The 21,857-nt window shown below is 32.7% G+C and overlaps 1 protein-coding gene across 1 annotated transcript in view; it reads right to left on the bottom strand.

Moving 5' to 3' along the window:
• The window catches only part of LOC143901569 (uncharacterized), a 229,034-nt gene that overhangs the window by 153,756 nt on the left and 53,421 nt on the right, over nucleotides 1-21,857 (bottom strand). Inside the window, exon 3 of the mRNA XM_077414000.1 lies at nucleotides 8,412-8,567. Within this exon, the coding sequence (XP_077270126.1) occupies nucleotides 8,412-8,567 (156 nt within the window). The remainder of the gene's footprint in view (nucleotides 1-8,411; nucleotides 8,568-21,857) is intronic.

Below are 21,857 nucleotides of genomic sequence, written 5' to 3'. Positions count from 1 at the left end.
GATGGACAAATAAATGTTATTTTCTGTTTCTAGAAAATCTCAACAACACAGTTTCCAATGATTGCTTAAGGTTTCGCAGTAGGCAAAATAGCTTGTTTTTTAAAGTCTTAAAGTCCTGAGCAGAACAAGTAGCGATGATTGAAATGACATTAAAGTGACTTTTTTAATAATCATTTTGGAATCATTTTGACGTCATTATGACTTTTTGTTTTGCTTGAGGTGTGCAATAGTTTTCAATTATCAAATTATAAGCACTATTAAACATATGATAGAAGATATGAGATTCTTGTATAGAAATTATTACTATTACAAATTATTATTGTCACGTACATACAGGGTGTTTCTAATATTATGTCAGAGATTTTAAGGGTGTATTCTAGGGATCAAAACAAGAAAAAAAGTTCCTATAAACATGGGTCCAAAAATGCTTTCTCTCCGAATTATAGGGCCAGTTTCACCAATGTCGATTAATTGTATAACTTTCGATTAAACTTACTCTTCATCTCTTTCTGGTCCCCTTAGACGAGTGAGTTTAATCGAAGGTTACAGTTAATCAGAGATAATGAAACCGGGTCAATGCCCCCTAAAGTCGAGGAAAAAAAATTGTTGAAATTTTTTATAGCGTAATAATTAATAGTATTTTTGAACCCATGTTTATAGAAATTCTTTTTCTTATTTTGACCTCTAGAATACGCCCTTAAAATCTCTGACATAGTTTCAGAAACACCCTGTATATGTGTATACGTGCGCGCGTACACGATAATGTGTTACAGTATGTTTTTTATTACCTTTTTTAAAAAAAGGTAAAAAAAGGCGCCAAGTACACGTATAGTAGTGTATATGTTGTTACCTAAAAAAAAATGAAAGTGGTAGTATTATACCTCGAAAAAACTTAAGTAACAAGTGGTAGACTTTTATATCTCGAAAAATCTCGAAAAAATCTAAGCAGTAGTATCTTTATTTCCGAAAAATTATAACTCAAGTGATACACGTCACAAAATTAAGTTTCCTTATCAAAAAGAAGAGTCGCGCTTCAAGTGATCTATTACAATTACAAAAAAGAAATGATATCTCTTTAAATTAGAGCGCCAATTACAGAGAGAACATGTATATTGCCTCAAAAAATAATTGTTGCACTACTTTGAAAAATCTTTACATTGTGTCAATTAGAAAAGAATGTATGATAACAATTTTATAAGATTAAAAAATTTTATTTAAATTTAACAAGGGAATACAAGATATTTAAATACAAAGTTTACATGTGTATTTTTTAATGGTCACAAAAATTTACAGAGGTAACAGTACAAAATACAAATATTTTATTAAAATATTTAATCCAACGAGGGAATACAATTTGTATTTAAATATAAAATTTATATATGTATTTTTCAATAGAATAAAATATTTAATCACAAAGAATTACAAAGGTAACAGTACAAAATAAAAATATTTTATTAAAATACATAAATTTTTCTTGTAAAAAAACTTGGCGCTGTTAGACCTCGAAATTTTAAATAAATAAGGACAACAGTAAATAAAAATAATTCAGAGAAAAATGCGATGGGAGTAATATAAAATGATTATCAGCGTGGATGTGGGAGTGAATGATATGGGTGTGCGTGACGACGCGGACGGCGGATAATGCGGCTTATAATTAAGTATAGAATAAATTTATTTATTTATTTAAAATTTCGAGGTCTAACAGCGCCAAGTTTTTTTACAAGAAAAATTTATGTATTTTAATAAAATATTTTTATTTTGTACTGTTACCTTTGTAATTCTTTGTGATTAAATATTTTATTCTATTGAAAAATACATATATAAATTTTATATTTAAATACAAATTGTATTCCCTCGTTGGATTAAATATTTTAATAAAATATTTGTATTTTGTACTGTTACCTCTGTAAATTTTTGTGACCATTAAAAAATACACATGTAAACTTTGTATTTAAATATCTTGTATTCCCTTGTTAAATTTAAATAAAATTTTTTAATCTTATAAAATTGTTATCATACATTCTTTTCTAATTGACACAATGTAAAGATTTTTCAAAGTAGTGCAACAATTATTTTTTGAGGCAATATACATGTTCTCTCTGTAATTGGCGCTCTAATTTAAAGAGATATCATTTCTTTTTTGTAATTGTAATAGATCACTTGAAGCGCGACTCTTCTTTTTGATAAGGAAACTTAATTTTGTGACGTGTATCACTTGAGTTATAATTTTTCGGAAATAAAGATACTACTGCTTAGATTTTTTCGAGATTTTTCGAGATATAAAAGTCTACCACTTGTTACTTAAGTTTTTTCGAGGTATAATACTACCACTTTCATTTTTTTTTAGGTAACAACATATACACTACTATACGTGTACTTGGCGCCTTTTTTTACCTTTTTTTAAAAAAGGTAATTTTGTGCGGATATCACGCCTTTTTGTAGTATATTACGCATTTTATAAACAGTATGTACAGGATAAAGCTATTTGGAGGTATAATACTACCACTTTGTTTTTTTCGAGGTAACAACATAACAGGGTAACAACATAATACATATACACTAATATGCGTGTACTTGGCGCTCTTTTTTACCTTTTTTTTAAAAAGGTAATTTTGTACGGATATCACGCCATTTTATAGTGTTACGCATCTTAATCTTATAAACAATATATCTTATAATCTTATAAACAGTATATAATACAAGGTATGAAGCTAAAATTGTTACGGACTATTATTTCTAAAGAAAACAACAATTTAATATTTTGCTTAGTTTTTTAAAAATAATAATCTGTAACCCTTTTAGTTGTACACCTTGTATATATTTTTCAATTTCAATATAAAACATAATCGCAATAAAGCATGATTAATGTTAATAAGTCGTTAACTGTAAAATTCTTTATTTATTTTTATTTGCGTGTCTTACTGAATGTTGTTCGCAACTGTATATGTATGTACCGATATCTTCAGGTATCGATATTTTTGATAATTATTTTTACGTCAGACATAATTTTAATTCATCCAATTTTTATTATATCTAGACATAATTTTTGTCCAATTTTTGTTATGTCTAGACATAATTTTAATTTAGCGATTTTTATTATGTCATGACAATTCTAATTCTGCCGCTAGGGAAATTTTAAGTCGATTCTTATGAATCAAGCTTGAATTCAATGTCTAGGTGTCCCAGGTTGCCAATGACGAGGTCCACATAGTGCGCCCTATAGTTTTCGGTGTACAGGTGTATTAATACCTTGAATTTGATGGCCACGTGTTCCAAGTTGCCGATGACGAGGTCCACAAGGTGCGCTTCGTAGTTTTCAGTGTCTACATGTATTAATATCTCGAATTCGATATCTACGTGTCCTACATTGGGTGCGTTCAGCCGATACTCCGCTAGCCTAGCAATCGTAAGCAGACGCTCGTTTTCGCTTGTTTCCTCTCTTTTGACCTAATGGATTAAAAGGAGAGGAAACGAGCGAAAACGAGCGACTGCTCACAATTGCTAGGCTAGCGGAGTATCGGCTAAACGCACCCATTCAGATTTAAAGTTATTAATACACCTAGACACCAAAAACTATGAAGCGCATTATGTGGACCTCGTCATCGGCAACCTGGAACACGTAGACATCAAATTTGAGGTATTATTACACCTAGACACCAAAAACTACCGAGCGCGCTATCTGGACCTCGTCATCAGCAACCTGGGACACCTAAACATCGAATTCAAGGTATTAATACACGTAGACACCGAAAACTACGGAGCTCACTATCTAGACATCGTCATCGGCAACCTGGAACACTTAGACATCGCATTCAACGTATTATTACACCTGGACACCGAAAACTACGAAGCGCACTATGTGGACCTCGTCATCGGCAACCTGAGACACGTACCCAAGCAGCATTTTGACGTCCGCCCGACGTTAAGATAAACACACTTAACGTTGGTATCCAACGTTTTTGCTACGTCGTTTTAACCCTCTTTTGCACTAATTTGGGGAATCAAATTTAGGTTGTACCAACGTTGGAATCCGACTTATATAAGTTAAATTGAGGTTACATTTTTTCCACCAGTTTTAACGTTGGTATGTAAACTTTGATTTTGTACACTCTGCTAGACCTGAGGTTATTTTTTCACAACGTACATTTTAGGTGTAGTTTTCGTGCTTCCATTCAAACCATATGACGGCATTGGTGTAATAAATGTATCATAATATGTACTTATCAATTTGGCACAAATAAAATGGCTTTATAGGAAAAATATAGTTTGCGCAGTCTTTGATACTATTGTAATTTTGCCATAAATACACGAACCCAGCACTGAAATTGTATAACAAAACCCACTTTATTGATAAATGTGGAAATGATAGGTCAAAATTAGACGAATCCTTTCTAAAATATTCCAATTTACTAAATATTCTAATAAATAACTAAAATTTTTCAAAGTGTAGATTTTAATTTTTTTTCATCAAAATTACTTTTAAGATAAATATGTTGTCAAAACTTTAACAACAGATATTATATAAATGCTTTAAATTGTTAATAAAGTGCGTTAAAAAATTTAAATCTAAATATACTGGAAAATGGCGGATTATTTGCCTTCCTCTTTGAGGAATGAAAATGGCGAAGTCAGCGTTCTACACTATATCAAACTTTACGTAGTAAAAAGTGCGATAAATTCTACTAAAATTTGTCTTTTCGTATAAAATAATTAACTTTTTCCGATTTTTCCAAACTAAGTAGTATACCACTGTAGGCAAAATTGTACCTATATTGACTAAAAGTCTTAACAAGGTCGCCAAACTGACTTAACATGTCGATAAAGTATTAATTAGTTGAAAATTCTATACTAGATTTGCGAATGAGTCGTATATCTTAACCAAATCCGACCTATGCAATACCATCTATATGGTGATCTAGAGCATGGTTATGGCAGCCGTGCGCCGAGCGAACGCGCTCTCGAGCTGTGAACCGCGCGGCGCGCGCGCGTTGTTTTCCGACGACGCGACGATAACCGCGTGAGATGAGATGGACCGGTTTGGCCGTGGATCGTCAACATTCGTCGCATAGTCCTCGTAGCTCACGCCGCGAATTGCCGTCGACGATGCCCGCTTGACGCAGCAGTAATCTGCTCTACATTTTTTTAGGCAGAATTTGTTACCATTTCTCGCGATTTCTTAACGTCAGTCAGAAATGACCACAGGCGACGTTTCACAACGTTAGCGTTTTACAACGTTTGATAACAAAACGTTGGTTTACGTTGGGAATTACGTATTAAAGTCGCTCGAAAAGTGTAGTGCAGAGTATAACGTCAGGCGAACGTTAAATATCTTAACGTCGGGTAATAGGACTTAAACTGATTCGAATTTGACGTTGGGAAAGTGATAAAAAAAGCACGTCGTAATTTTAACGTTTAGACAACGTCCAAAAAACGTTAGTAATTATAAGTTACATTTTATAACTTTCTTGAACCGCTTACAACGTTGTGATTAGTAGAAAAGTAGTCCTTAGTCGGAAAGTTAACCGAAAAATGCTGCTTGGGTAGACATTGAATTCAACGTATTCTTACACCTGGACACCGAAAACTATGAAGCGCACTATGTGGATTTCGTCATCGGCAACCTGAGACACGTAGACATCGCATTCAACGTATTATTACACTTGGACACCGAAAACTACGAAGCGCACTATGTGGACCTCGTCATCGGCAACCTGGGACACCTAGACATCGAATTCAACGTACGATTACACCTGGATACCGAAAACTACCGAGCGCGCTATCTGGACCTCGTCATCAGCAACCTGGGACACCTAAACATCGAATTCAAGGTATTAATACACGTAGACACCGAAAACTACGGAGCTCACTATCTAGACATCGTCATCGGCAACCTGGAACACTTAGACATCGCATTCAACGTATTATTACACCTGGACACCGAAAACTACGAAGCGCACTATGTGGACCTCGTCATCGGCAACCTGAGACACGTAGACATTGAATTCAACGTATTCTTACACCTGGACACCGAAAACCATGAAGCGCATTATGTGGACTTCGTCATCGGCAACCTGAGACACGTAGACATCGCATTCAACGTATTATTACACCTGGACACCGAAAACTACGAAGCGCACTATGTGGACCTCGTCATCGGCAACCTGGGACACCTAGACATCGAATTCAACGTACGATTACACCTGGACACCGAAAACTACCGAGCGCGCTATCTGGACCTCGTCATCAGCAACCTGGGACACCTAAACATCGAATTCAAGGTATTAATACACGTAGACACCGAAAACTACGGAGCTCACTATCTAGACATCGTCATCGGCAACCTGAGACACGTAGACATTGAATTCAACGTATTCTTACACCTGGACACCGAAAACTATGAAGCGCACTATGTGGACTTCGTCATCGGCAACCTGGAACACTTAGACATCGCATTCAACGTATTATTACACCTGGACACCGAAAACTACGAAGCGCACTATGTGGACCTCGTCATCGGCAACCTGGGACACCTAGACATCGAATTCAACGTACGATTATACCTGGACACCGAAAACTATGAAGCGCACTATCTGGGTCCCGTCATCGGCAACCTGGGACACGTGGACATCGAATTCAAGGTATTAATACACGTAGACATCGAAAACTACGGAGCGCACTATGTGGAACTTGTCATCGGCAACCTGGGACACCTAGACATCGAATTCAACGTACGATTACACCTGGACACCGAAAACTACGGAGCGCACTATGAGGACCTCGTCATCGGCAACCTAGGACACGTGGACATCGAATTCAAGATATTAATACTCGTAGACACCGAAAACTACGGAGCGCACTATGTGGACCTCGTCATCGGCAACCTGGGACACCTAGATATCGAATTCAACGTACGATTACACATGGACACCGAAAACTCTGAAGCGCACTATCTGGATCCCGTCATCAGCAACCTGGGACACGTGGACATCGAAGTCAAGGTATTAATACACGTAGACACCGAAAACTACGGAGCGCACTATGAGGACTTCGTCATCGGCAACCTGGGACACGTAGACATCGAATTCAATGTGTTATTACACCTGGACACCGAAAACTATGAAGCGCACTATCTGGACCTCGTCATCGGCAATCTGGGATACCTAGACATCGAATTCAAGCTTAATTCATAAGAATCGACTTAAAAATTCCCTAGCGGCATTTTCTGCCAAGCGTAGAGAATCTTCTTTTCCGTTAACTCAATATATATTATTTATATATATATCTAATTTACCTAAATAGAAATCTTCCTTCTGACCGATAAGTCTATCGACCTAATTTCGAAATACGCGCGCGATATCGAAACTGGCGATACCTGCGCCGCCAGCGTCGAAAAAGTGAAAGTAACGTTTCTGATTATGACGTCATCATATCAGACGTCGGCGTTAGAAGTAGTATACGTATCTTAAAAATAAATTTTCACATTTGGACTTTGCGTCGCAATATCTCCGCTCGTAGGGCACGTAGCGGAATATTATGAGAGAAACCCTCCCCTAATTGGACCCCAAGCTATCGATCAAGCCTACTTAGAACTTGATCCGTTCACTCGTTATCGAGATCTCAACATCTCGGGTACTCGCAACCCGTCGCGTCGCGTAAAAGAGTCACGGTCGGTCTCGCTCCGCGTGTACTTGGCGCGAGACACTACCGTGTCTCTTGATATACATGGTTAATTTTGTTTTTAAGAGGAATGTATAATTATGATAGATTCAACCGTGCAGCTTTATCTTTTTTACTTAGGATAGCTACCTTTTCAAAAATCTTAAATAAGAGGCAAGTGACTCATTGTTTTATAAAGATATATCTCTTAATTATTTTTACAACTGTGTACCTTGTTTTTTAATTTGGGCGAGTATTTTGCGAGAAATCGCATTTGGCGGTCATAAGTAAAATCAAAAAATTCACAATTCATAGAAAAATTTGGTTTTAAATGTCCAAAATATCCTTCACTAGCCTCTAATATAATAATAAAGTCTTTGTTGTAGATATATCTAATATGATCCAACTTAATTGACTTTTATTAAGCGTTAGGTTAGGGTAGATCAGGTTAGATAATACTTTTATTAATAATAATATTAAACTAATTAAGTTAATTTTTATTTCTAGATGTACACCCCCTACTATATTTTCTTCTTGTTGTCCATAACTCTAGAGTAATTAGCCGCGACGATACTTTATTTTTGTATAACATTTAATATTTAAAAAGTGCTTTTTAAAGAATCAGTCTCATATTATGTTGCCAAAGTTATCGGAAGCTCCTAAATGTGATTCAAGTATCTACATTAAAAACATATTTTTGCAATGATGTTTATTGGCGATATCTGTAAATAAGCTTACCTACGTCTTTCACTCACCGTCTAAAATAGAATCGATTGTGCACCTGTAGATCGCTGATCTGGAGCATACATCGTGAGAAATGATAACAAAGTCCTGCTGCGTTGCTGGCAGAAACCAAGCCACTAGTTCTGTGTCCGGCTGGATGTTCTTTATTACCTCAAATATAGGTTCGCCTGAGGAAATGCAAGATAAGGAAAGCATAGAACGAAGTATCAAATAGAAAGATATTAACATATTGTTAACGGATTATAAAATATTCCCGTTCACCTCATCAGTGTAACTCTTAAATACACTGCTAAAAAAAATTAGGGGATCACGTTTTGTCAGTAAATTTTTGCCCATTTTTAAACTATAATTACTCAGCGAATAATTAACGTAAAAAGAGTTTGAAGAAAGGTTTTACAGGGCAAACTCTCTACTATAAGGTATTTTGTTCAATTTTTACTCAGGTTAATACTTAAAGGCGTGGTCAACTTTGAATAAGAACATATTTGATAGGTATAAGATATCCAAAATCTTGAAATTTGCAATCTTCCACCGCCTAACAAAAAAATTAATGAACATAATTATTGATACTATCTCAAAGTACTGACTTTGTCCTTTTAAATGAAAAAAAAAACTTTGTCCTACGTTATTTTGCGAGGTATCGCAATTTAAAGTAACCCCTGTTTTTTGTTACGATTTCAGCACGATACCGCCGGCATTTGCGTAACCTGATGTGCACCACGGCAGGTTGTTCAGTCAAATTTTGCACATCATGCATGTGTATGTGTATATGTATGTATGGAGTGTATATGTGTATGTGTGTACATGTAGAAGTTTTTTTTAGTAAGAAGTGTTGTCATCTCTTCGCCGTATTACCTCGCGTAATCTTGATCTCATATTGATGCATTTTTTTTAGATTAGATTAAGAAATTTTATTTCAAATCTGACGCAGTGCCTTTTCAATCTGATGTAAAAAAATGCATCAATATGAGATCAAGATTGCGATACGCGTGAAACGGCAAAAAAGTGGCAACACTTCTTACTAAAAAAAACCTCTACATGTACACACATACACATGTACACTCCATGTACATACATACATACATCATGTGCAAAATCTGAATGAGCAACTTGCCCGTGGTGCACATCAGGTTACGCAAATGCCGGCGGTATCGTGCTAAAATCATAAAAAAACAGGGGTTACTTTAAATTGCGATATCTCGCTAAATAACTGGCGTAAAATAAAGTTTTTTTCATTTGAAAGGGCAAAGTTTATTACTTTGAGATGGTATCAATGATTATGTTCGCCAATTTTGTGTTAGACGGTGGAAGACTGCAAATTTCAAGATTTTGGATATTTTAAATACGTTCTTCAAAGCTGACCACGCCTTTAAATATTGACCTGAGTGAAAATTGAATAAAAGCACCTTATAGTAATGAGTTTGCCCTGTAAAACCTTTTTTTTTAACTTTTTTTTACATTATTTATTCATTAAGTACAGTTTAAATTACAGTTTAAAAATAGGCAACAATTTAATAACAAAAAGTAATCCCCTAATTTTTTTTAGCAGTGGTATTATTTCACAAAAATTTTTAAACACTTATTTTAAAAATCAAATTACATTCATTTAAATAAAAAGCAAAAAATCGAACATAATAAATGAAACAAGTATTTAATAATCATATGTGAGAAGTAAACAAGATATCTCGAAAGAAAAATACTAATGCTTGTTTTTCCTAATTCATTACTCAACTTGTGACTTGTATTACATTGTATTTGATTTAATTTTTTTAAGTAATTTTTTTGTTTTTTGACATTATAAAGTTATGTTAAAATATTAAGAACTTGTCTATACAGTGCTGTAGAATTAAAAAACCTATCTAAGGAAGATTAAACAGCTAAAATTTGAGCAAAGAAATTTTAGATGTTAGTTTAAAATTAAAATTTAATAAACATATGTATATATAAATATATATTTACGTTTCGACCTTCTTGGTCTTCTTCAGAACGTTCTAATCGATAAAATTACATTAATAAATTACGCAAAATAGATATAAAAGATTGAGAGAAACAAAACCTTTTCTGGAAGAATTTTATCATTCTTTTCTAACCACTCCTTACACCACAAAAAGGGAACCATATACAGTCTTGTTGATAGAGTAATTTTATTGTCTCATCCATGCTTTTATAAAAAGAATCTTGAATTAATCGTTAACATATTAATCGACAACGGTTAACCTATTGATTTGATTTAAGCGCAAATCAATCTCAGATTAAGGAAGTTAGTTTTTCTCAAAAAATAAACAATGACTCTAAAAAGGAAATAAAAAAATATTTTGTACTCTCTTATATAAATGCTGCAACGGCACGAGTGGCTCCTGTAATTGACAGATAGAAATTTACAGTTAATTGATCAGAAATTTACATTAAATGATTCACATCAAAGAACAAACCAATGAAATCAATCTTAACAAAGACGCGGAACTATTGGACGAATCGTATTTCAATATTCTTAGTGAACCTATCCAATACAGTCAAGACAAAAGCATGAGATTCAAAAACATTTCTATTACTTCTCTTACAATCAGTTTCTCGCGATACTTCACACAGACGAGACGCCTTTGGCTGATCGAGATTTCTTTTCTTTTTCCTTTTCCTTTCACGTGATACAACCAGTTATGTAAGTTTATTACTTTAAATTCAGATTTGACTCAGGTATCCAAATAATTTTCTTTTTTGTATTCTCACAGCAATCAATAAGTCGGTTTCCACATCACTTTGGACCTTCTTAAATTTTGGACCTTCAATTTCGCGATTGTTCAACGACGAAAATTGTTATAACTCTTTTATTGTAATGCGATTTTTTTTAATTTGACCATTAGCCATTGTCTCTCTCAATCTTTTATATCTATTTTGCGTAATTTATTAATAGAAATTGATTGTTTGTTTCGCCAATAATAATTAAACAAAAAAAGTGTATTATTTTCGACTACAATTGGCAATATGTACAAAGAAACGTTACGACGTTTCGACCCTTCGGATTGGGTCCTTTTCAAGCATTTAGATAATAAAAAAGTTTGGTGTAAATTTGGTCGATGAGAAAAGATACATAGTCAATAAATGATAAAATCGATACCTGATAAATTGATCTTTGTCACGAACCTAAACATCTGTATTTATAAAGATTTTACCCGAAATAGTCATAAAATTATTGTTGGAAGAACAAGAGTCAATAATCAATGCAACAGAAAAATAATGAGTATATATATGCACTTCAAAAAAAAGCGGTGATACTTTACATGCATGAGTCAGTGACATCAGAGAATGCGTTTCATAAGAGGAGTGTGGCCACCGCCAAGAAACGGAGCACGACATAATCGCGGAGCGACGACTAACGCGTGATTACATGTCGGAGGTCATAAGCGTACTAATTGTTTTTCAGACGTACCCAAGTACACTATAGGTTATATGTTGCTATAAATATGTAATATTCACGTAATATTTATATAACGATAAAATCACTTTATCATAAATAGAATTCAAGTTTTCCGTGTCCTTTTTTAAGTTAATCGTATTAGGGTGTTTTTTAATCAGAAACATTTCAGCAATCTCTCTTTTTTTGGTGTTTCTTTTTTTACGGATTGTTTTATTATCTAGATGCTTGAAAAGGACCCAATCCGAAGGGTCGAAACGTCGTAACGTTTCTTCGTAATTTATTAGCGTAATTTTATCGAATAGAACGTTCTGAAGAAGACCAAGTAGATCGAAACGTAGATGTTATCAAAAAAGGTAAAAAAAGGCACCAAGTACATGCGTAATGTTGTAAATCCGAAAATCTAATCTAAGGTGGTAGTAGCTTTACTTTTCCTTAACAAAATTATTATATCACAAAATTGCGTTACCTAACTCAACCCAAATGACATGTATTTCAAAAAAAATGTGAAATTTTTAAATTGTCCTAATTGCAAAGAGAATATATATATTGTTTTGAAAAATAATTGTTGTGCAACTACTTTTGAAAAATGAAATTCAAGCGGTACATACCTTTGTGTTCCCATTCAAGGGTCTTCCTATTCCAACCCAAGTGGTAGTAGCTTTAATTCTCCTTAACAAAATTATAATATTACAAAGAATCATTTTAATCACAAAGAATTAAACAGTTAACAGTACAAAATAAAAATTGTTAATTAAAATAAAATAAATTTTTCTTGTAAAAGAACTTGACGCTGTTTTTTACTCCCGTCGCATTCTTCCCTAAATTATGTATATTCTCTATTTATTGTTTTTTATTCAATCAAGAATTTTAATACTTTATTAAATTTCGAGGTTTCGCAGCGTCAAGTTTTTTCACAAGAAAAATTTTATTTTATTTTAATTAAATATTTTTATTTTGTATTGTTAACTCTTTAATTCTTTGCTGTCTTGATATAAGCCAACATACCCCATCCCTACATATGTTTTATTTCAATCATTGTATTACAATAAATTACTGTTGTTAGTCAAAATAACATCAGCGATTTAAAACGGCGAATGCGAGTCGGACGCGAAACATGGTGCGCAAATAAAACTAAAAAAACGTGTATTTAAATCTGATGAACGTTTCGGCTCTTCTTTTGAGCCATCTTCAGCATTTATTAATATAAGAAGATTCTATTTCTGCAGAGCTCGAGGCAGAAAGCTCCTTTCTTGAGGAAATGTGACAAGCGAGCTGTAAAAGAAACTGTAAAAAGAAAAAATATATTTAGTCAGTCGTTAAAACAGAAAAAGAAAGGAGAGAGCTCACCTTAAGATCTGCAGCAATCAGAGTACAAAAATTGAAAAGTCGCAGTAGTATGAATTCAAAAAGTCGCACAATTCGGAAATTAGAGACAAGTATAAAATAAAGTTTCACGTATGTCGGTTGGAAACGAAATGAGACGGCAGGTCGAAGATTCGTATGTCAGAAACAAGGATTGATAATTATAAACAAAATACACGGCCGGGGAAGGACAAACAAAGTTATAAATTATTTATGACAAACAATAAAGTATGCATGGTGTAAACAGTCGGTGTCTGATTGTAAGTTTAAACTAAGACACTGTTGTCTTATGTATAAAACTTCGGATTGATTTTACCTTACAAACTTTCAACTCTTTCCATCCACGCTTACAGTTTACCATAGAGACTGGAAACAATAAACTCAACTTTTTAGATACCACCATTATTAATAACAATGGTTTTGTTGAATTTGATTGGTATCATAAGCCCACTTTTTCTGGCCGATATTTAAATTACAATTCTTGTTACCCTGTCTCTCAAAAGCGTGGTACCATCATGGCACTTATCGACCGAGCTTTTTTACTTTTTCATCCAAAATTCCACGAAACAAATCTTGAACTTATTGTCAGCATCCTTTTGAACAAGGATTACCCTTTAGATTTTATTTTTAATACAATTCACGAACGTCTTAAAAGTCTCGTTTTTAAACAAACTAAAAAACAAAATTCTAACGATACACTTGACAACGATGTGACTGAAACGTGGTTTCCTTTTTTTTCCTCCATCTTCAGTCAAATTTAAAGATATTTTTAGAGAATCAGACACAAAATTATCATTCTACAGTGTTAATAAATTAAACAAATTTATCAAAGTTTAGAAGGATGCTCTCCCGGATTCCGCAATGAGTAACGTTGTCTATAAGATCTTTTGCCAAGATTGCGACGCATCATACGTGGGGCAGACTGGTAGACAATTAAAAACTAGAATATCCGAACATCGCAATCATATCCACAGAAACAGTTCTATCCACTCCGTGATTAAGGTAAAGGTACCAATACCCGGACACTTAAGCATAGGAAATGTACCAATACCTGGACACGTATCTGTGTCTGAATACCTTTAAAAAAATATAAATTTATGAAAATAAACGTTTGGATATTATAATTAAAGTTTCAAACTACAAGAAAAAATACTTTTATCTTTGATATTAATTTGCGTTATACTTATAATTAAAAAGGTGTCCGGATATAGGTACATGTCCGGGTATTGGTACCTTTACACCGATCACAGAATTCAGAATGACCACGATTTCGATTGGGATAACGTAAGAATTTTGGATCATGAAAAATATTAGGGAAGACCGGGGCTCGTTGGCACCGTTTTCACAATTTTGGCATTTAAGTTTTTAAACAACTAATTATCATAATTAAACAATACTAATATGATAGAGAGAACCTTTCTCTACATTTTTATGCCCGAAACGATCCTGTATACTCTATAGTTTCTTTGTAATAAGTGAAATACGAACATGCTGCATTGTAGCCAGTTTGCCCCGTCAGTGGGGTAAATTGACATAGTGTATATGTTGTTACCTTGAAACAAAAAAGTAATAGTATTATACCTCGGAAAAACTTAAGTAACAAGCGGTAAACGTAATCTTTATATCTCGAAAAATCTCGAAAAAATCTAAGCAGTAGTATCTTTATTTCCGAAAAATTATAACCCAAGTGATACACATCACAAAATTATGTTACCTTATCAAAAAGAAGAGTCGCGCTTCAAGTGATCTATTACAATTACAAAAAAGAAATGATATCTCTTTAAATTACAGCGCCAATTTCAGAAAAAACATATATATTGCCTCAAAAAATAATTGTTGCACTACTTTGAAAAATCTTTACATTGTGTCAATTAGAAAAGAATGTATGATAACAATTTTATAAAATTAAAAAATTTTATTTAAATTTAACAAGGGAATACAAGATATTTAAATACAAAGTTTACATGTGTATTTTTTAGTGGTCACAAAGAATTACAGAAATCCAACGAGAGAATACAATTTGTATTTAAATACAAAGTTTATATATGTATTTTTCAATAGAATAAAAGATTTAATCACAAAAAATTACAGAGGTAACAGTACAAAATAAAAATATTTTATTAAAATACATAAATTTTTCTTGTAAAAAAACTTGACGCTGCTAGAACTCGAAATTTTAAATAAATAAGGACAACAATAAATAAAAATAATTCAGAGAAGAATGCGATGGGAGTAATATTAAATGATTATCAGCGTGGATGTGCGAGTGAGTGATATGGGTGGGCGTGACGACGCGGACGGCGGATAATGCGGCTTATAATTAAATATAGGATAAGTTTATTTATTTATTTAAAATTTCGAGGTCTAGCAGCGCCAAGTTTTTTTACAAGAAAAATGTATGTATTTTAATAAAATATTTTTACACACGCCCGGGAAAATATTAGTTTGTATTAGTTTATATTTTAATAGATATAAGAATTGGAAAATATAATCTTAAACAATATTATTATATGATCATATATGATTATATACCCGAGAAAAAATACCTCTTATTTGTTCATATTAGTAGACATATGTATAATTATATATAGTCATATAAGAAATGAAAACATAATCTTGAACAATATTATATGGCTATATATATAAAAATATATAATTATATATTCCATAAAACTTCTTTAAATATAACCTCATATAGCCATATATGGTCTTATATGCTTATATATTATCATGTCTGATCATGTAAAGGTATATTTATAAGGTTAAAGATAATCATATATGAACATATACTCGGATCTATCCATAAGTTTGCATAACTGTTATGAATATTCTTCTAGTATATTATTTTACTTAACAATCAAATTAATATAAGATATTATTTCTAGTTTCAGTTTACACAATTGCGTTTTAAGTTTGACAAAGTCCATATCGGCACGCAGTTTGAACAACTAAAAAACTTGCAAAACTTCTTCTCTGAATTATTTTTATTTATTATTGTCTTTATTTATTTAAAATTTTAAGGTCTAGCAGCGCCAAGTTTTTTTACAAGAAAAATTTATGTATTTTAATAAAATATTGTTATTTTGTACTGTTACCTCTGTAATTCTTTGTGACCACTAAAAAATACACATATAAACTTTGTATTTAAATATCTTGTATTCCCTTGTTAAATTTAAATAAAATTTTTTAATCTTATAAAATTGTTATCATATATTCTTTTCTAATTGACACAATGTAAAGATTTTTCAAAGTATAGTGCAACAATTATTTTTTGAGGCAATATATATGTTCTCTCTGTAATTGGCGCTGTAATTTAAAGAGATATCATTTCTTTTTTGTAATTGTAATAGATTACTTGAAGCGCGACTCTTCTTTTTGATAAGGTAACATAATTTTGTGATGTGTATCACTTGGGTTATAATTTTTCGGAAATAAAGATACTACTGCTTAGATTTTTTCGAGATTTTTTGAGATATAAAGATTACGTCTACCGCTTGTTACTTAAGTTTTTTCGAGGTATAATACTATTACTTTTTTTTTCGAGGTAACAACATATACACCACTATGCGTGTACTTGGGGCGCCTTCTTTTACCTTTTTTTTAAAAAAAGATAATTTTGTACGGATATCACGCCTTTTTGTAGTATTACGCATTTTATAAACAGTATATATATACAGGGTAAAGCTATTTGGAGGCATAATAATACCAATTTATTTTTTTCGAGGTAACAACATAACAGGGGTAACAACATAATACATATACACTACTATGCGTGTACTTATCGCCTTTTTTTACCTTTTTTTTAAAAAGTAATTTTGTACGGATATCACGCCTTTTTGTAGTGTTACGCATCCTAATCTTATAAACAATATATCTTATAATCTTATAAACAGTATATACAAGATATGAAGCTAAAAGAGTTACGGACTATTATTTCTAAAGAAAACAACAATCTAATATATTTTGCTTAGTTTTTTAAAAATAATAATCTGTAACCCTTTTAGTTGTACACCTTGTATATATTTTTCAATTTCAACATAAAACATAATCGCAATATAGCATGATTAATGTTAATAAGTCGTTAACTGTAAAATTCTTTATTTATTTTTATTCGCGTGTTTTACTGAATGTTGTTCGCAACTGTATATGTACCGATATTTTCAGGTATCGATATTTTTGATAATTACAGATGGACACCTGTAACACGTATCTGAAATTTACCTGATTTGTTTATTCTTTTATTCCCTTCAACTAATCGCAAATTAATTCTATTTGATAAAAGCAATTCTGTTAAATTTTTCATACATAACGCATCGTTTATAATTTTCTATTAATTATAAATATTAAATTGTATATATATATATATATATATATATATATATATATATATATTACAAAACGTATTTGAGATTCGCGCAATTGAGTTATATAATAAAATTAATAACGATTCTATATATAAATCTTAAGTATATGTTAACAATACGACATGATCTTTTTAATCATGAAACTTACAAACTAACGGAAAAAGATTCGTATCCTAAATGCAAATAATTTTTTTAATGTAACAATAATACTGAAAATATATGGATAGAGTAGATAGAAATATATATAATAAATAATAACATAAATAATGATATACAAGAGCTTTTGTCGCGCATATCGATCAATTTTCAATAATGGATATTATAACAAATACGTTTTACGTTTATTCGAAAACAAATTATGTGTACACATAATAAAAATTGAATTAAAATTATGTGTATACACATAATAAAAGTGCGGAATTATTTTTATATCAAACATAATTTTAATCCATCCAATTTTTATTATGTCAAGACATAATTTTAATTCATCCAATTTTTATTATGTCTAGACATAATTTTAATTTGACTGGCCAAATAATAAATATATTCAAAATTCACAACGTTTCGACCGCATTTTCGGTCCTTCTCAAGTGATTCAGCTATGCATCTTCAAAAACCGCGTACAAAATATCGATTACGTCGCTGACATCGTGCCCTAACCACATCATGCACACGTAAAGCTAAAAAAGTGAAATAAACTCACGATAGTCAAAAAGATAAAAACGTTCAGAAGTCATAAAATAAAAAGTAAGAATACAATTGAATTGTTGAGTTAAAAATAGTTAAGTTATAAATAGTTAAGTTATAAATAATGTACAAAGTAAAATGTAAGGCTTACATATTCTGTGCGTCAAAACGGAAAGTGAGAACGGTAGCGCAGAACGAAGAAACGTCGTAAGCCATAACTGCGAACACATCCGTACAGCGTGACAGACGAAGTCATACTAAATGACCGATACAATAAATAGATGTGTTCACAGGTGGAAAACGAGCAGAACAAAAGTGTAAATTAAGTGACGCCAATCAAACGGTTGTAATTCGCGGGCAGACTTTCTGTGTCTTTTTGAAGATTGATTGCGCAATCGCATTTTTTAATAAAAAAACATCTCAGAGATTTCACGTTTCTTAAAGTGTCGCTCCTTATATAAAATTTTTGGTTGTTGCCAATTAAAATCGTGGTTATGCGTGAGACGGTGCTTACTAACAACAGAATGATTATCGCTGTTCTTCCTAATATCACAAAAATGTTCCTTAACACGAAATAAAAAAGATCCTTTCAAATAATTGTTATCCAATAAAATTAATTAACAAGTACATTAACATCAGACTTAACGAGCTACAGACACGTCATAATAATAATAATAGTTCTAGCAGTAACAGTGTAGCCCAGGATTTTCGAAAGTTTATCACTATACCGTATATTAAGGGTCTCAGTGACGGTGTTGGCCGTACAATGCGCGATGCAGAATTCAGGGTTCTCCTCACCATTCCGAAAAAGTTGGATTGTATTATCAAAAGGGGGAAGGATACGCTACCGAATCTTAAGCAAACGGAGTTGATATATGAGATTGATTGTGCTAATTGCAACGCTGCATATATTGGTCAAACAAAAAGGCACCTAGAGACACGTGTTAAGGAACATTTTTGTGATATTAGGAAGAACAGCGATAATCATTCTGTTGTTAGTAAGCACCGTTTCACGCATAACCACGATTTTAATTGGCAACAACCAAAAAATTTTATATAAGGAGCGACACTTTAAGAAACGTGAAATCTCTGAGATGTTTTTTATTAAAAAATGCGATTGCGCAATCAATCTTCAAAAAGACACAGAAAGTCTGCCCGCGAATTACAACCGTTTGATTGGCGTCACTTAATTTACACTTTTGTTCTGCTCGTTTTCCACCTGTGAACACATCTATTTATTGTATCGGTCATTTAGTATGACTTCGTCTGTCACGCTGTACGGATGTGTTCGCAGTTATGGCTTACGACGTTTCTTCGTTCTGCGCTACCGTTCTCACTTTCCGTTTTGACGCACAGAATATGTAAGCCTTACATTTTACTTTGTACATTATTTATAATTTAACTATTTATAACTTAACTATTTTTAACTCAACAATTCAATTGTATTCTTAGTTTTTATTTTATGACTTCTGAACGTTTTTATCTTTTTGACTATCGTGAGTATATTTCACTTTTTTAGCTTTACGTGTGCATGATGTGGTTAGGGCACGATGTCAGCGACGTAATCGATATTTTGTACGCGGTTTTTGAAGATGCATAGCTGAATCACTTGAGAAAAACCGAAAATGCGGTCGAAACGTTGTGAATTTTGAATATATTTATTATTTGGCCAGTCGGGTCGAACAAACACGACTTTTTGTTTTGTATTTATTTACTGGCGAAGGAAACTTCTTATTTTGTTTTTACCACACACCTTGGACCAGAGAAATGGTGTTTCATCGTGACGAAGGATTTTTTAATACTGTTACTAGACAGTTTGGACTAGAGACCACGCTATTATTGAAATCTTGGATTAACATCAAAATCAAGACTATCTCAGCAAACCAGCAGCTGAAATTCTTGCTCCGCTGTAGGAGATCTGACGTCTTACCCCCACACCTGCACCGGCTACGTTTAAACATTGAACTACATAGCAACAGGGTTAGACATGAGTTTACACTTTTTAAAAAACGTATACAGCTAAAGCTTCTCAACTTTGAGATTAGTGATGCCAATATTAACCTATGTTTTTTGCGGTCTACGATAACTGGAGTTGAGAACCAGCTTCGCGAGCGCTTACCGGAATATTTAATTAACAACTTTTTTATGTTCAACACCTATTATCTCCGTACCCACGACCGCAAAACACAATTAAAGTTAATTAATAAGTTCGATTCGGTTATGTCCACACAAAATCCAATAATTAATTCCCTTGTTAATATTGATTATAAAAAATGGATTATTAATTTGAGTAACAAGCAAATCCCTGATAGAGTTCTTAAGTTTCTTAGTCTCGGCGATAGGTTTGCTCTCCCTATCGATACAAAAAACAAAAAAGATCGTGTAAATTCTGTTGTTGACATAATCAAAAACTTCGAATTTAATATTTATCAAATTCCCGATGATATTGTTGATGAGGCACGTGACCGTATTTCTAACTCTTTGTTTAAATTTTTGCGCAAAAATAAACATACTAACTACATTGACAGGTTTATATTACAAGAATTTAAATTTTGCAAAAGATTTCTTTGTATCGTAATAATGATGATCTTCTTGTTACCAGGGCTGATAAGGGCCAAGTCACAGTAATTTTGGAGAGAAATACTTATGTAAATAAGATGATCGATTTGCTTAATGATAGTTTGACTTACAAAAAACTTAAGAATGATCCCACTAGACGGATAACATCTAAAATTAATAATTTGGCAAAGTCTTGGTTTAGCAAGGGTATTATCAGTGAACAATTATTTAGGCATTTAAATTGTACCAATGGGAACCTCCCACGTTGTTACGGACTTCCGAAGATTCACAAGGATGGCTCACCATTACGAATTATTGTTTCTACTTTAGGGAGTCCACTATATAACATGGCTTATTTTTTACACAACATCTTAGAAAAATCCGTCCCTAAACCAAAGTCATATATTAAAGACGGTTGGTCTTTTGTTAAATTGATTGGTGACGTAGGGATTGGGGAGGATGATGTTTTGATCTCTTTGGATGTCGCGTCTCTCTTCACTAACATCCCTAAAGACCTTGTTTTGAGAGCGATTGAACAGAGGTGGAATTACATCTCTAAAGAGACGAAACTCAGCCGTCTTCAATTCTTGTCAGCTGTGGACTTGATTCTGAGTTCCACTAGTTTTTCTTTTGATGGTCAAATATATGAGCAAATCTTCGGAAGTCCGATGGGTTCCCCTCTCTCTCCGATTTTGGCTGATATGGTCATGGAGGACCTTGAGACGCATTGTTTGCAATCGCTCAGTTTTCATATTTCTTTTTTTAAAAGATATGTTGATGACATTTTCGCGATTGTTCCTGGATCTGGCATTGACGAGTTACTTAGAGTTTTTAATAGTTATCACTCCAGATTAAAATTTACATTTGAAATAGAAAAGAATAGTTCTCTAAGTTTTCTCGACACAATAGTGATTCGAGAGGGGACTGTGTTGCTTACGAATTGGTATCGAAAACCGACCTTTTCGGGGAGATACATAAACTATTTTTCGAATCACCCTCTTAAATACAAAATTAATATCATACGTAATCTTGTTGACCGAGCTATTCTTTTATCTGACGTACGGTTTCAT

The sequence above is a fragment of the Temnothorax americanus genome, unplaced genomic scaffold (assembly GCF_048541705.1).
Source record: "Temnothorax americanus isolate GAGA-0224 unplaced genomic scaffold, ASM4854170v1 Scaffold35, whole genome shotgun sequence".
Lineage (NCBI taxonomy): Eukaryota > Metazoa > Arthropoda > Insecta > Hymenoptera > Formicidae > Temnothorax > Temnothorax americanus.
The sequence above is the reverse complement of the archived record's forward strand: the minus strand, read 5'-3'. Positions and strand labels throughout refer to the sequence as shown.